The sequence below is a fragment of the Henningerozyma blattae genome, chromosome 4 (genome assembly GCF_000315915.1).
Source record: "Henningerozyma blattae CBS 6284 chromosome 4, complete genome".
NCBI classification, from domain to species: domain Eukaryota; kingdom Fungi; phylum Ascomycota; class Saccharomycetes; order Saccharomycetales; family Saccharomycetaceae; genus Henningerozyma; species Henningerozyma blattae.
The window spans coordinates 873,496-887,392 of record NC_020188.1 but is presented as its reverse complement, the minus strand read 5'-3'; the positions used below and the strand labels follow the sequence as shown (position 1 = coordinate 887,392).

At 37.1% G+C, this 13,897-nt stretch overlaps 7 protein-coding genes across 7 annotated transcripts; 5 read left to right on the top strand and 2 right to left on the bottom strand.

Moving 5' to 3' along the window:
• Positions 1–39: 39 nt before the first annotated feature.
• Positions 40–2,211, top strand: DOA1 (Doa1p; the record flags this gene model as incomplete). The annotated part of the gene is made up of 1 exon (XM_004180329.1): positions 40–2,211. One exon carries the CDS (start codon positions 40–42, stop codon positions 2,209–2,211), a length of 2,172 nt encoding a protein of 723 aa, XP_004180377.1.
• A 90-nt stretch (positions 2,212–2,301) lies between these two features.
• YRA2 (Yra2p) lies at positions 2,302–2,838 on the top strand (the record flags this gene model as incomplete). Its single annotated transcript, XM_004180328.1, has 2 exons — positions 2,302–2,343; positions 2,395–2,838. 2 exons carry the CDS (start codon positions 2,302–2,304, stop codon positions 2,836–2,838), a joined length of 486 nt encoding a protein of 161 aa, XP_004180376.1.
• Positions 2,839–2,942: 104 nt separating this feature from the next.
• MIR1 (Mir1p) lies at positions 2,943–3,869 on the bottom strand (the record flags this gene model as incomplete). The annotated part of the gene is made up of 1 exon (XM_004180327.1): positions 2,943–3,869. One exon carries the CDS (start codon positions 3,867–3,869, stop codon positions 2,943–2,945), a length of 927 nt encoding a protein of 308 aa, XP_004180375.1.
• A 1,147-nt stretch (positions 3,870–5,016) lies between these two features.
• ERT1 (Ert1p) lies at positions 5,017–6,609 on the top strand (the record flags this gene model as incomplete). The annotated part of the gene is made up of 1 exon (XM_004180326.1): positions 5,017–6,609. One exon carries the CDS (start codon positions 5,017–5,019, stop codon positions 6,607–6,609), a length of 1,593 nt encoding a protein of 530 aa, XP_004180374.1.
• A 1,049-nt stretch (positions 6,610–7,658) lies between these two features.
• On the top strand, positions 7,659–9,806 carry TBLA0D03540 (uncharacterized protein; the record flags this gene model as incomplete). Its single annotated transcript, XM_004180325.1, has 1 exon — positions 7,659–9,806. The coding sequence occupies one exon, from the start codon at positions 7,659–7,661 to the stop codon at positions 9,804–9,806; it is 2,148 nt and encodes a 715-aa protein (XP_004180373.1).
• A 593-nt stretch (positions 9,807–10,399) lies between these two features.
• Positions 10,400–10,795, top strand: TBLA0D03530 (uncharacterized protein; the record flags this gene model as incomplete). The annotated part of the gene is made up of 1 exon (XM_004180324.1): positions 10,400–10,795. The coding sequence occupies one exon, from the start codon at positions 10,400–10,402 to the stop codon at positions 10,793–10,795; it is 396 nt and encodes a 131-aa protein (XP_004180372.1).
• A 218-nt stretch (positions 10,796–11,013) lies between these two features.
• On the bottom strand, positions 11,014–13,683 carry PRP5 (DEAD-box RNA helicase PRP5; the record flags this gene model as incomplete). The annotated part of the gene is made up of 1 exon (XM_004180323.1): positions 11,014–13,683. The coding sequence occupies one exon, from the start codon at positions 13,681–13,683 to the stop codon at positions 11,014–11,016; it is 2,670 nt and encodes an 889-aa protein (XP_004180371.1).
• Positions 13,684–13,897: the final 214 nt, after the last annotated feature.

The window sequence follows — 13,897 nt, the reverse complement described above, 5'->3', positions numbered from 1 at the left end:
AGTAATCAAGCAAGTAAAGCAATCAAGCTAAAATAAATTATGTATCAATTAAGTGCTACGTTAAAAGGTCATACAGGTGACGTTAGAGATGTTGTTGTTTTGAACGACGAACAGATTGGGAGTGTATCAAGAGATGGATCCTTGAGATTATGGGATAAAGAAGGGGCCCAACAACAATGGGATAGTAAGATTCTTTATACTGGTAAAGAGTTTTTGAATAGTATTACATTTGATTCTAAAGAAGGTGTCTTGTATTTTGGGGGCAAGAGTAAGCTGATTCAAGGATGCTCTGTTTTTGGTAGTTTGGGATCTGAGCCATTGTATACGTTAATTGGACATGAAAATAATGTTTGTAGTTTGGAGTATCAAAACGGTAAGATTATAAGTGGTAGTTGGGATATGACAGGACGTGTTTGGGAGAATGGTATTTTGAAATGGGTTTTACGTGGTCATAAGGCATCAGTTTGGGATGTCAAGGAATTGCCCGGTGGCAAAGGGGATAGGTTTGTTACAGTGTCAGCAGATGGTAGTATCAAGATTTGGCAAGGTGAAGAATGTGTCAAGAATATTACAAGTGTTCATAAAGATGTGATTAGACATGTGGAAGTGCTACAAGGAGAAGAGGGGAATGACGTGGAATTGATTACATGTTCTAATGATGGTAGTATGAAAGTGATTGATTTAGATGGACGAGTGAAACAAGCGATGCAAGGTCATGAGAGTTTTGTATATTGCGTTCGAAAAATGCCAGGAGGTGGATATGTCAGTTGTGGTGAAGATCGTAGTGTTATTGTATGGTCGAGGGAGGGACAAATTGTACAAGTAATTAGAGTTCCAGCTATTTCAGTATGGAGTGTTGATGTGATGAAGAATGGTGATTTGGTAATTGGATGTAGTGATAACACTTTGAGAGTGTTTAGTGAGGAGAAGAGTAGGATTGCTCCAGAGGAAGAATTAAAACAATTTGGTGAAGAGATTAGTGGAAGTTCATTGAATAAAGAAAGTATTGATGAAAAACAATTATCGGAGCCCGAAAGATTAGCCATGCCTGGTAAGAAGGAAGGTGAAGTGATTGTAGTCAAGAGTGCGAGTGGAATTGTAGAGGCATATCAATACTCACAAGGTGAATGGAATAAAGTTGGAGAAGTTGTGGGAAGTGATAGTAGTGTTAGTGATAAAAAAGTGGAATATGAGGGGAAGAAATATGATTATGTATTTGATGTTGATGTTGAAGAGGGGAAACCTCCGTTGAAATTGGCAGTGAATGTCAGTGATAACGTTTATGAAGTTGCTGATAAATTTATTGAAAGGAATGAATTGCCATTGAGTTATCGAGATCAAATAGTTGATTTCATTTTACAAAATACACAGGGGATGCGATTGGAAACACAGGGGATGCAATCGGGAACACAAGAGATGCAGTCGGGAGCACATCAGATGAAAGTTTTACCCGTGAAGGAATATTTGAAATTGGACAAGTATAACAAGGAGAATCTATTTAATGGTATCATAAAGTTGAATTCCAAAGAAGAAGAAGGCAGGGGCAAGTTCGATGATGGAGAGTTGGCGGGTATTTTGGAGAAATTGGATGATCTACAGGGGAATTGTGAATTTTTAAGCACCATGGCACAACGTATGAAACGCGATTGGAAAGTGAAAGTCCCCGGGTATGATATAATGAGGTTGATTGTTAGATATTGCCGTGATGAGAATGTGATTTCCGAGTTTATAAGAGATGGGTTACGCAGTGAAAACATTAGTGTGGTGATGTTGACGTTACGGATGATCACCAATTGTTTTGGCAACTCACAATTAGGAGGTATGTTTTTACGGTCGAAACTGCAAGAGTTGAATGTGTTACAATTGGAATACCAAGGGTCTACGATTGCTCAATCGAAGATGTTTAGCATTGCGTTAAGCAGTGTGTTGTTTAATTATTCGGTGATGAATGACGAGAGCACTGGTATCGTGATGATTATGGAGATCTTGAACAAGTTTGGTGAATTGGAGGAATTCCAAGATTGTGAAGAGACATGTTATCGGATGATGATGACGTATGGAAATTTGAGCGTGCAAGAAGGTAGTCTTGGGACGATGCGAGTTGGATGGGTGGAGATGATTAAGGCGAAGTATGGTAAGGTTGGACGGTTTGTGGATGTGATTGAAGATTTGCGCGGGGCCGAGGGCGCAGGCGTTGGCGTTGGCGTTTAAAATAACAAGAGGGAAAAAAAGTAAAAGTTTGCCACAGCCAAAAAATAAAAAAACGCATATCATAGCATAGCATAACATAGCAAAACAAAGATGAGTGATGCGACTCGCCACGTTACAGTAAGTATGGTGTATGTGTAGGATAGTAGTAGCAAAGGAACGTATGTATTAACCGAACAAGCATAGAATTATCGTCGTAGGGATTTGAGGAACGGGTTGGCGTCGAGGTTGGGGATCCGTGACAAGAGTGTTCCTGAGAAACGATTGCGTATCAGCAAGATTGGGCTGGACGTGAGTGACTACGAGATCGAGGATCTGTTGAAGTCGATGGGCCATGAGATAAAGTATAGCAAGACGTTTGACACCAAAGAGGAGCGTGTTGTAGTGGTGGAATTTAAAGACGAGAGTGTGTTGAGGGAAGTGGTGGAAAAGTATCAAGGGTACGAATTGAATGGGGGTAAAGTTTTTGTGGAGGTGTTTGAAAGACGCCCGGCCAGAGGACGGCCTGTTGCAAGACCACCTCGAAGAGGTGGTCGCGGCGGGAAGTCGTTTCGCAGTGGGAGACGGTCACCTGAGCGATCAGCGGAACAACTAGACTCGGAGTTGGAACAGTACTTGCAGGGCAAATAGACGTATTAACAAGACTATATGTAAGTATGTAGTTTATAATAATAGAATATATATAGGGGAGTGCAGTGTGAGAGTGGGCGTGGCATAAGCACAGGCTAGCGTGCTTAGTGTCCCCCACCACCAATTTCAATGGTTGGAGCACATCCTAGGGATTTCTTCAACGACCCGTAGATACCGAATTGCAACGACGTCAAAGTACCGACCATGACCAGACGTGTAGGCAACCCGGCAAACGAGCCCACAAAGCCCAGTTGCTTAGCCAACTGGGCCAACAGACCCACGGTGGACTGGCCGGGAGCCTTCTTGGTCTTGTTGACCTTGGACAACAGAGTGTCGGCTGGCTGGGAAACAATGGCAGCTGCAAGACCAGCTGTCAACCCAGACAACAAATTGATAGCAGTGTTGGCACCGCTGGACAAAGTGTCCTTGGCACCGATGATTCTATAGTACAATTCCGAAGCACGTTCGTAGACCAAAAACTTGGCAATGTTATATGGGATCTGCTTGAACAAGATTGGAGTGAACCCGGAGTAGAACGAGCCGATCCCTTCTTCACGCAAGATACGGGAAAAGCCGCCCACAAGACCGTTGGCAAAACCGGGCTGAGACACCAGACGGATACGTGTGGCTTCCAAGGGACACAGAGCAATGTCGGCCAAGAACTCGGCGGCTGCAGCGGACCCCATGTACACCGAATTCTTGTAACGCACTGCAGTGTCGTAACCCAGAGTATCGATAAACAACTTCTTAAACACTTCGTACCCACCAAACTTGAAGGAACCTTGGATCGAGTAACCCAACAGAGTTGGACCAAACCCAGTCAACAAGGCACGAGGCCCTTCTTCACCAATGATCTTCTTGAAAGACTGGACCATCCCACCATTATAAACGGTAGGTTCCAATTGGATTCTAGTCTTGACAACATCGATAGGGACTAGGGAAGAATGGGTGGAACCACACCCAATGGCACCGGCTAGGGCAAACTTGGAATAGTCGAGAAGAGTGTAGGTAGGGATTTCTGGAGAGCTCATGGCAGACGGAGAGAGAGGCAGGGTAAAAGGGGACGAGAGGTGGAGTGAGTGGTTTGGCTGGACAAGGGAGGAGCAAGTGTCGAAAAGTGCAAACACCACTGTTAAATATCAAGAAGAACGGTGAGGCTGAAGGCACGCATTCGCCACCGGGCCGGCCGTGGTCGGCTTTGTCGGCAGGCACGTGGCGGTGGCGAGAAGAAGCAGCAGCAGAAGTACTGGCAGCAGGTATAAATTCGGCCACGCCTGTTCCATTGTTTGATGCAGCTCAAGACGTCGGATCCCCTCTTGGCTACGACGCCAGTACCAAGTTTTGCTTCATAGAGTCTCCTTGGAACCGTTTCAATAGCTTCCGGAAATCTCCGTCGGGGATATCATCTGCGTTTCGCATTTGGCCCGTCTATAATCCTCGTCCCAATTCGCCACGCTTCTCGGCAATACCATCATGCAAGATATTCGTGCTAAACAAGGACAATTCCACCTCTACACATGTCAAATACTTGGACCGACCCCATGGATGGCTTCACTCAACGGTACCCCCCCCCAGCTTCTTGACAACACGTCTCTACAGACTCTTTGACTTCTTCAGCTCTACCTCTTGGAACCAACGTCTGGTTATCAATCCCTCCTTTACATCTGATAATCACCTTCTCTCTTCTTGCAATTACATCTCTCTACTAAGTACTAAGCCTCCTTGTCATCTTACCTTCTCTCTTGCTGCCAGCTTTTTCACATACAAGACATCCAGTTCGTAGCCTTATTCGTCTCATTGTGTCTTTTCCAGAAAACTCCGCGGCTTCCCCTTCCCAATACATTTCTCAGCCGCCCAATGTTCCTTCGTACTCCTCAATTCTTAGAGCTGGTCACAACAACTACGCAGCAACTTCCATAAGTATAACGCACAAAGGTTCAAACTTGTTCAAACTTGCTAAACCCTATCTACCAATAGTGTCAGGGTGGTGGTACCTGTTGTTTTTTTTTTGTTTTTTTGTTTTTAAACATCTTCACATGTTGATCATTCGTCAGCTACCGACTATATGAGAGAGAACGCGACAAGACAATGAAAAAGAAAAGAAAAAAAAAAAAGAAAAAAATAATAAAAAAAAAAGAAAAAAATTCTGCACACCCATGCTATGCAAAACAATAAACTATGACAGATCCAAGACCGATTTCACTATTCCCCCAAGATAAAGATGGCCCTCACCTGCATACCCAGATCCATAGCGTAGAGAAGAACACCAAGAAACCCGTCACGAAAAAGGCCGTGGTCAGAAGAAGGAAAAACACACATATTGCATGTGTCAATTGTTCCAAATGGCATCTATCATGTGAAGCAAGCCGACCTTGTCACAGATGTGTTTCCAAAAATATTGCTGATACATGTATCGATGTCCCCCGGAAGAGAACTAAATACTTGGACGGTATTTCCGATGCCCAATGGAAACATTCTCTTGCACCTAATAATAATAATAATAATAATAATACTGTTGTTTCCAAACCTGTCATGTCTATTGCAAGAAGAGGCATTGCCACCTCTCCTTCAAATCCAAGACAAGACTTTATCCCAGCAGGCTCTCCCAATACAAATCAGCATTCACCAAAGGAAAAGACTCCATCAATATCTCCCTCCTATGATATGTCCAGCAATTATAATAGCCCCAGCGAAAGTGCTAACGCCCCCACGTTTGCATATCCATCACAATTTCAAAATGTTTATAAAAATTTACTGGGCCCAAATTCGGATGAGATCATCAATTCAGGTGCAAACTTATTCATGGACCATTTCCCTTTGGTCCCCGTACAATCCACAAACCACTCGTTAGATTTTAAAAGATACTCTGATGTATCAACACCTTCAAGCGATTCCCCGCTTCCCGATTCACCAAACACCTCTTCTTTCAGATATGATGCTGCCACAAACCAATATTATTTAAATAACACCAATAAGGCATATCCTGAAATCATCCCTATTATCCAAGCCAAACATCCTCCTGTCTATAAAGACCCCTCCACTTCCAATTTGGTCGATAAACCCGGGTTTAATGCATCTTTAGTATTAGCAGCATCTTTCCCCCACAATAACAAAAATTTTACAAATTCAAATTTCATAAAGAGTAATAGTCATTGGGAACATTCCTTAAGATATTCCAAACCAATGGATATTTATACAAAGATCGACCAACCCTTCTCTCATACTCGTGGTTTTCATTATTTGTTGTCCTATATTAAAAAGAGGTTCCCCAGAGATGACGTCGTCTCCATGTGTAGATCTCTTGCCGAATTCAGACCGGTATTTCTCGAGTCTGCCGTCACTCTGACTGAAGAAGATATGATCTTTGTGGAACAAAGTTATCAAAGAACATTATTAGAATATACCAAGCATATTTCGAAAGTTGGTGTCCCCACATGCATTTGGAGAAGAAATGGTCAAATATCATACATGAACGAAGAGTTTGAAATCTTAACAGGTTGGACAAGAAAGGAATTGTTGAACAAGATGACTTTTATTGTTGAGATCATGGATGACGATAGTGTGAGATCATATTTTAAGACTTTTTCCACCATTGCTTACAAAGATTTTAAGGGCTGCGAACAAATGAAGACTTGTCGGTTGATAACACCAATAAAGGGCCAAGTCATTGCCTGTGAATGTATATGGACTTTGAAAAGAGATTTTGCCGGATTGCCGTTGATGATCATTGCAAACTTCATGCCCACTTTCCAATTACAACATACACCTTGATTATTGCAAAGTATCATACCCATTTCCCAAACACGGCATACACATGGGCCATTATTATCATTCTCATGCCCAAATATATATATACTACAGACGTACATTGCATTTATTTTTAATTATTTATAGATATGGCTAGGACTTACTTTCTTTCGTTCGCGCCAGAACCCGTCGGCGGCTAATCTGCCGCCTGTCTAATATTAAAAAGAAAAAAAAAAAAGAAGATCGGCGATTCGCGATAATTTTTTTCCCCTTCTCTCTAGAAAAGATTTGCATAAACTAAGCAAACATAATAGATACGCATATAAAAGAGCAAGGTAAAATATCTATCCAAGTTTATCAACTGACAATTGACGGCTAGAACAACTATATATATAGGAAACAATGCGTTTATGATTCCTTTTATAACTCTAAGGATCCAACAATCATAATAAAGACAAAACTCCGCCTTCCAACAATCTAAACAACAATGCACCTTAAAAAAAAATAGTTTCCCACCAAAAGAACCTATATCTATTGTACCCAAACCTATATCTATTGTACCCAAACCTCTATTTTTCTTTCCTTTATTTGCATTTATTTCTCCTGTAAGTACTCATATCTCACTTACAGCTATTAATATTTATAACTGCGCTACGGTTCCTTAAGTCCGCCGGGATAGGAATTTTCAGCATGACCGGAAAACGCTCCGCGGAAATTCCCATTAAAGTCGAAACTGGCTACGGAAGCCGGGAGAACTCGGCAGAAAAGATAATTGGAGAAAGAGTGAAAATTCGTGAAATAACACCAACTAATCTATTAATATTGCCACTACTTAATAATGTAGATTTAAGATTATTGTAACAGGAGAGAAACAGAAAGAGTGAAAGGGAAACTGTATCGATTTACATTTATTTTTCCTATATTTTTCTTACAAATCGGTTTCGTTATTGTTGTTGAAAAGCTTTCCAATATATCTATATATATATTATATAGGACAAAGGGGAACTGCCGTTAGTTACTATTGCTCAATAAAACAGGTATTTCTACTATTTGATCCCTTCAACATCATAACCATGTTCAGATTTGCCCAACAATCTCAAGCTATCAAAGGTAGACTTTCAAGCCAGCTTACTGGCCCAGTCACGTCATGGACTTCTCATACTTTGAATTATTCCTTGAGATATAACTCTACTGACCAGACTACTTTTCAACCTGCTAATAATAGCGCAACTCGTTTACGTAACCAATTAAGTTCTATTAACGCAGCCTTAGTTTCAGGCTCAACATCTAACAAGAAAAATAATAATCGTAATAATCGTAATAATAAGAATATTTATTCAAGAATCAATACATCTACTTTGAAACCAGAGGCAGTCTGGAGCAATAAAGTCCGTGCATTTGAAGAATGTGTTGCTCAATCTTTATACATGTCTCAAACTCCGAGACGTAAAAATATGAGGGAATCTTCAAAACAACCTTTATCAAACTCCGATCCCCTATTTTGGGATTCTCTTTCCAAAGCAATGGAATTATATTATGAATTAAAACTATCTAATGAATTAAATGAAGTTAGAGTTTCAGGCATGATTCATCTATTGCATAATGGGTTAAGAGCAAATAGATATCAACTGACAAGATTAACTAAAAAACCAGACAGAGATTCTCAGTCTTTCCAAAGAGGAATTACCTCATTCCTTTTGAACTCCCTAAGAGATATTTCAAATGATATCTTGCAAAATTCCGTTACTATTAATGAGTATGGTGCTATGCATTTGATTACCTCATTTAAAGAATTATTCTTAGAGGAGGAAGCCATTCGAATTTGGACGAAGTCAGTTAGTTCAGAAAGTTCAGAAAAGCTTAATGTTTTCCTAAATCCAAGAGTAGTTGGGGTCATGTTACCAATATTATATGAACATGGTACACCTTATGAAGAAATTAAATCATTATATGAAAAATCTTCCAAAACTCTAGACTTCTTTCATCCAAATTTAGCTGTAGGTATGATCAGAGCAGCACTATCAGCAAATGACGTTATGTCAGCATTACATTTGTTTGAAAAATTATGTAAAGCATCCGATGAATCCAAGTATGGTTATTTAATTGAAACTCATTTATCATTCATTGGTGAGTGTAAAGATTTAACTATTGCAAAATCGTTTTTTAATAAAGTTTTAAATGATGATATTCCATATAAAGTAGATTTACAAGTATCCTATGTTAAATCTTTTATGAGAAATATTTGGGAAAACACCAATGATTTTTCACAAATTCATGAAGTTTGGCATAAATCTTTAATTCACTACGGTAAACATATTCATAACGGTATTTCATCTTCATTAAATGATACATTTTTTGATATTTTTTTCACAAATTATTCAAATAATAAAGAGCAAGGATTTGAAGAGTTGAAATCTATAATTGCTGAGTATAATAATATAAAAAAAATTGATGAACCTTTCTTTAATATTATTTTAACAAAATGCGCCGTTTGGAGAGATCGTGAGATTATTGAATATATCGACAATTGTTATGATTTATTTCACATACCGAAAACAATTGTCGCTTATAGAATATTGTTAAAATCAATGGGTTCTGTTGATGATATCACTACAGATGAGATTTTAAAGAGATGGGTAACATTACTTGAAAAATCAGATGAATCAAGACAAAAATTCATTGCAAATGCTGATTGGGCTGCCTTAAGAGATTCAACCTTAACTTGGGCGCAAAATGAATATAACACTAGAAGCAAAACTTTAAAACCAACAAAAAAATTAAGTGATGTCTTATTGAAAAATTCTTTATTAGGTAGTAATATTGATATGGAGCCTTTTAAAAATGCCGCAGGAAATCTTGATCTTTCACACCCTGCTTTCCAAGCTGCAAGTCAATCTGGTGCATTTGATGATTTGCATGACGTTACAGGGTCAAATGGTGAAGAAATAGATCAAGACATACAACGTGAGAGTTTTTCTACAGACTTAGATATTCCTTCATCAGTGAAAGAAAGAGTTTTATTATATCTACAAATTGTCAAGAAATTCTGTAGTTATTGCCGTGATACAAAGCAATATGCTCATATAACATCTATTCAAGTTAAAAACACTCCAATATTAAGGTCAGTTTTGGATGCTTATCCAGTCATAGATGATTCCTTCATTGAAATACCTCACTTTAATAATTTAACTACCCGAGAAGTTACTTTTACTAGATTTTAATTAACTTTTTTACCGTTTTCTAAATCATTGTGTCTTTTCCTCACTTTATTTAAACCAATGCTGCAAATATCATTTGTTTTTGTATTATCATTTTTATTTTCTGCTTTTGATTATTTATTTAGCCCTCCTCCTTCCCCAATAAAAGGAAAAAAAATAATAGCATTCATCTTTGTACCTCATATTAGCTTTCCTTCCACTCACATAATTCTTTACTACTACCATTTTGGTATCTCCCTTTTTTATATTTTATTTTTCACTTAAGATTTACATTCTTATTATCCAAAAATTAATACCAATTGTCATAAATTAATATTCTTTTTGTATAAAGTACTTTTATATATAAATGTGTAAATTAATATCCTTTTTTTTTCTTTTCTTTGACATTTCAGTCATTGTATTACAGTAACGTTTACATAATCTAAGGTTATTTTTTAAAATGACTTTTAAGGCGTTTAAAAAAAAAGTCAAAATTAAAATGGTTATAATAGGGTTTCTAAACCAGAACGAGTGATAATTCAAACAGTAGTAGAATTAAAACTTGATTTCTTCATTAATACAGAATGGGGTTGTGTGCGAGTAAATCAGAAAATAAAATGACAGGTACAACAACAACCACAATAAGAACAAAGCAAACAACTAAGCAACGGCCAGCCAAGACGAAGCCCATAGAGACAAAACAATCTAATACTAAGAATGAAATATCAAGTAAGTCAAAACCAAAATCAAAATCAAAATCACAAAATATATCAACTCATGCAAAAGTTACGAAATTAGCATCAGGTGAAGATACTAATAAAAATAAGCTCACACCACAGGAGGCTGCAAGAAAAGCAGCAGAAAAGAGGCTGGCAGAAAGTAATGAGAAGCAAACAAAAGGTGAATTGGGTAAAAAATTGGCTAAAGAAAGAGCTAAGTCTAATAAGACTCATATGATGGAGCAAGCAGAGCAACAAAAACAAGCAGGCCAAGATACATTGATATACGATTAGGATTAGTAATTTATGCTTTCTGGTAAAGGTTAATTTAAGACAATTATCTTCATTAACTGAGCACATGCTCCATAATTATCCAAGCTAATCAAGATATCTCATTATATATCTTACTTACGTATTATAGACAATTTTTTACAATGCTTAACATAAGAAATGCGTAGCGTTATTTGTAATATTAAAAATGAACTGACAAAAAATATTTAATAGTTATCATGTTAATATTTAGTACTTCTAATAGCTTCATATTCTACCTTCTTAACACCTTCTTTCACTTTCTCTTCAAGAAGTTCGATACTTAGCCTTATATCTTTTTCATCCTTAGCCTCTATCAATAAGTATAATTTTGGTTCATCTTTGGAGGATTGAGGACCCTTCCCTTCAGGATAGAATTTACCCCTGTTGGTTATACTACAACCAGTTTCATGTTTTATAAACATTAACGTTGTATTCTTTGTTGCCTCCCATCTTACCAACTGAGGTAAGTCATTAACATTCACTTCAGCACAATAAGTTTCTACATTATTTGGTTCAATAGATTTATTTATCTTATACTGAAGCTTAGGTACTACAATACCATCAGAAAATTCTGATACTTTAGTATTATTATCACTAGATGGTAGTGAATTTGTACCTGCTACTTCATCTCTATTATTCTCATTATTGGGGCTATTTTCAAATAGCTTTCTTTCTTTTGATTCGTTAATTTTTCTCTTTTCATCCAGGTTATCTAAACCTTTACCACCAAAGCCACCAAATAACTTAAAATTACCCTTTTTCATACCTTTTGCAAATTCATCGCTCATACGTTGTAATTGGATTTGCTGATCTGGTGACATAGCATGTAATTCATTTGGCCTCATTGCTTTACTTAATATATAAGCTGCTGGCAAATCATTTTCCAATAGCAGGCTTATGGCTACCCCACGGTAAATACCACGTCCCGTTCTACCTGTTGTATGAACATATTGAGCAAATGCTTTAACCGCATTATAAATAATAACTAAGGAAGTTTCAGGAACATTTAAACCACGAGATAATACTTCTGTACATAAAAGAATACTATTTTTGGCTCTTCTAAAGTTCTCTAAATTTTGGACTCGTTCATTATAAGGCTTACCTGCATGGATCAGAAACGGTGAAAACCCGTTGTTCTCTAATTTATTGTATATTAGTTCGGATATTTGTTGGCTGGATACAAATATAATGATTTTCTTATCATTTTCATTTGAGATTCCATCTCGGCTTGCACTAGACTGTATATTTTCATAATCATGTTTATTTAAGATGTCAAGCAAATTATTGAATTTTTCATTGTCACTCTTGCATATTTTAAATTTTTGTTCAATATTTTCATTGATCATATTTTCTGAATCAATTGTGATAGTTATTGGTGAGTTTAATGCTTTCAATGCGAATGATCTCAATTTTTTGGGGAAAGTGGCACTGAATAGGACCCCATGTTTATCTGGCCTAATAGTTTTCATGATCTGTGAGATTTGGGGTTCAAATCCTAAGTCAAATAATCTATCTGCTTCATCCATTACAATAAACGATATTCTTTTGGTATTTAAGAGATTCCCTCCATTTAAAGTCAAAAGGTCAATATATCGGCCAGGGGTGGCAACAATAATTGAAACGCCTTTCTTTATTATATTAATTTGTCCTCGTAAATCTGATCCACCAGCACAACATATACTATTTAGTTGATAATTATCATTTGATAAAAAATTATTTATTTCATCATTAATTTGTATTGCTAGTTCTCGAGTTGGAGCTAAAACTAATGCTATAGGGCCAGTTTCATTTCTGGACAGAGGTTTTTGAGCACGTACATGCCTTAAGAGTGGTAAGATATAAGCGATAGTTTTACCAGAGCCTGTTTTTGATATACCAATAATATCCTTGCCTGACATGATTGCAGGGATGGCCTGTGCCTGGATTGGAGTTGGAGTTTCAAACTTTAAAATTTGAGTGATATAATTCATTGTAAGACTTGATAATCCTAGTTGTGCCCAGTTAATAATAGGCATAGGACAGGTAGAGCCTCCGTGAACCCTAATATTCCCTATACTGAAACGTAACTCTTCAATTTCCTCTGAAGAAAGAGGAGTTTCACCGGTTCTAATCTTTTCGACTTGTTGAAAAAAAAATTGGCGAGGAAATGGTTTTAAAAGTTCTTGAGAAAAGTTAATTTCTTTAACTTTCTTTAAAGACTTCATTTTTGCAATATGTTTCAATCGTGATTTCCTATCAGTCTTATCTTCCGATTCCTCTTCATCAGCAATCCCAAAATTACCGCCAAGGTCTTCCATATCATCATAGTCGCTCAATATTATATTGTCGTCCTCTTTTCTAAGCTGTCGAGATTCTAGATCTTGTAATTTTTCTAGTTGATTTATAAATATACTTGAGCTATGAACATCAGATCCATTTTCAGGAATTTCATTGTTTTGAAGCTCATGGTTCAAGTCCGGAAATTGATTGCTGTCTAAAGAAGGCTTAAACATTTTAACTTTTGATACTTCCTGCTCATCAAAGGATTGTTCATCTTCACTATCATCGAAGTTTAGAGCCTTTCGACGTTTTTGTGATAGTTTCTTTTTATTTGTTTTGTCGCTATTTGAAACATGTGAGGGGGACTTTAGTTTTGATTTGTTTTTTTCATCTTGTGCCTGCTTTTTTTTTTTCCAAGCTTCAAGTCTATTCAGTCTTACTTGTTTTTTCCTTTCTTCATCTATGATCTCATTGTTATTGATTTTTGGTGTGGAGGCTTCATTTTTTTGTGAATCAAATTGTGTCCTTTTTCTGCTTCCATTGCAGTAGTTTTTTCTTGGCGTTCTTCTAATTCTTTTTTGTCTTTCTGAATCAGCCTTTAGCTCAGCCATTTCTTGTCGTGAAGGAGTTTTGTGAATGTGAAATACATAAGCTGTTAGTTATTGAACAATATTTAAACAAAAATAAGTAGCATTCTCTGTCTTCTATACTAAGTGACTAAAAATTGCGACATTTGGTTGTAGAGCTCTCAATGTTCCATTTTCTAATATAGTATTTCTATCGAAGTTCCGAAATTTTTAATGTTAAAAAAACTTGTACCTATTT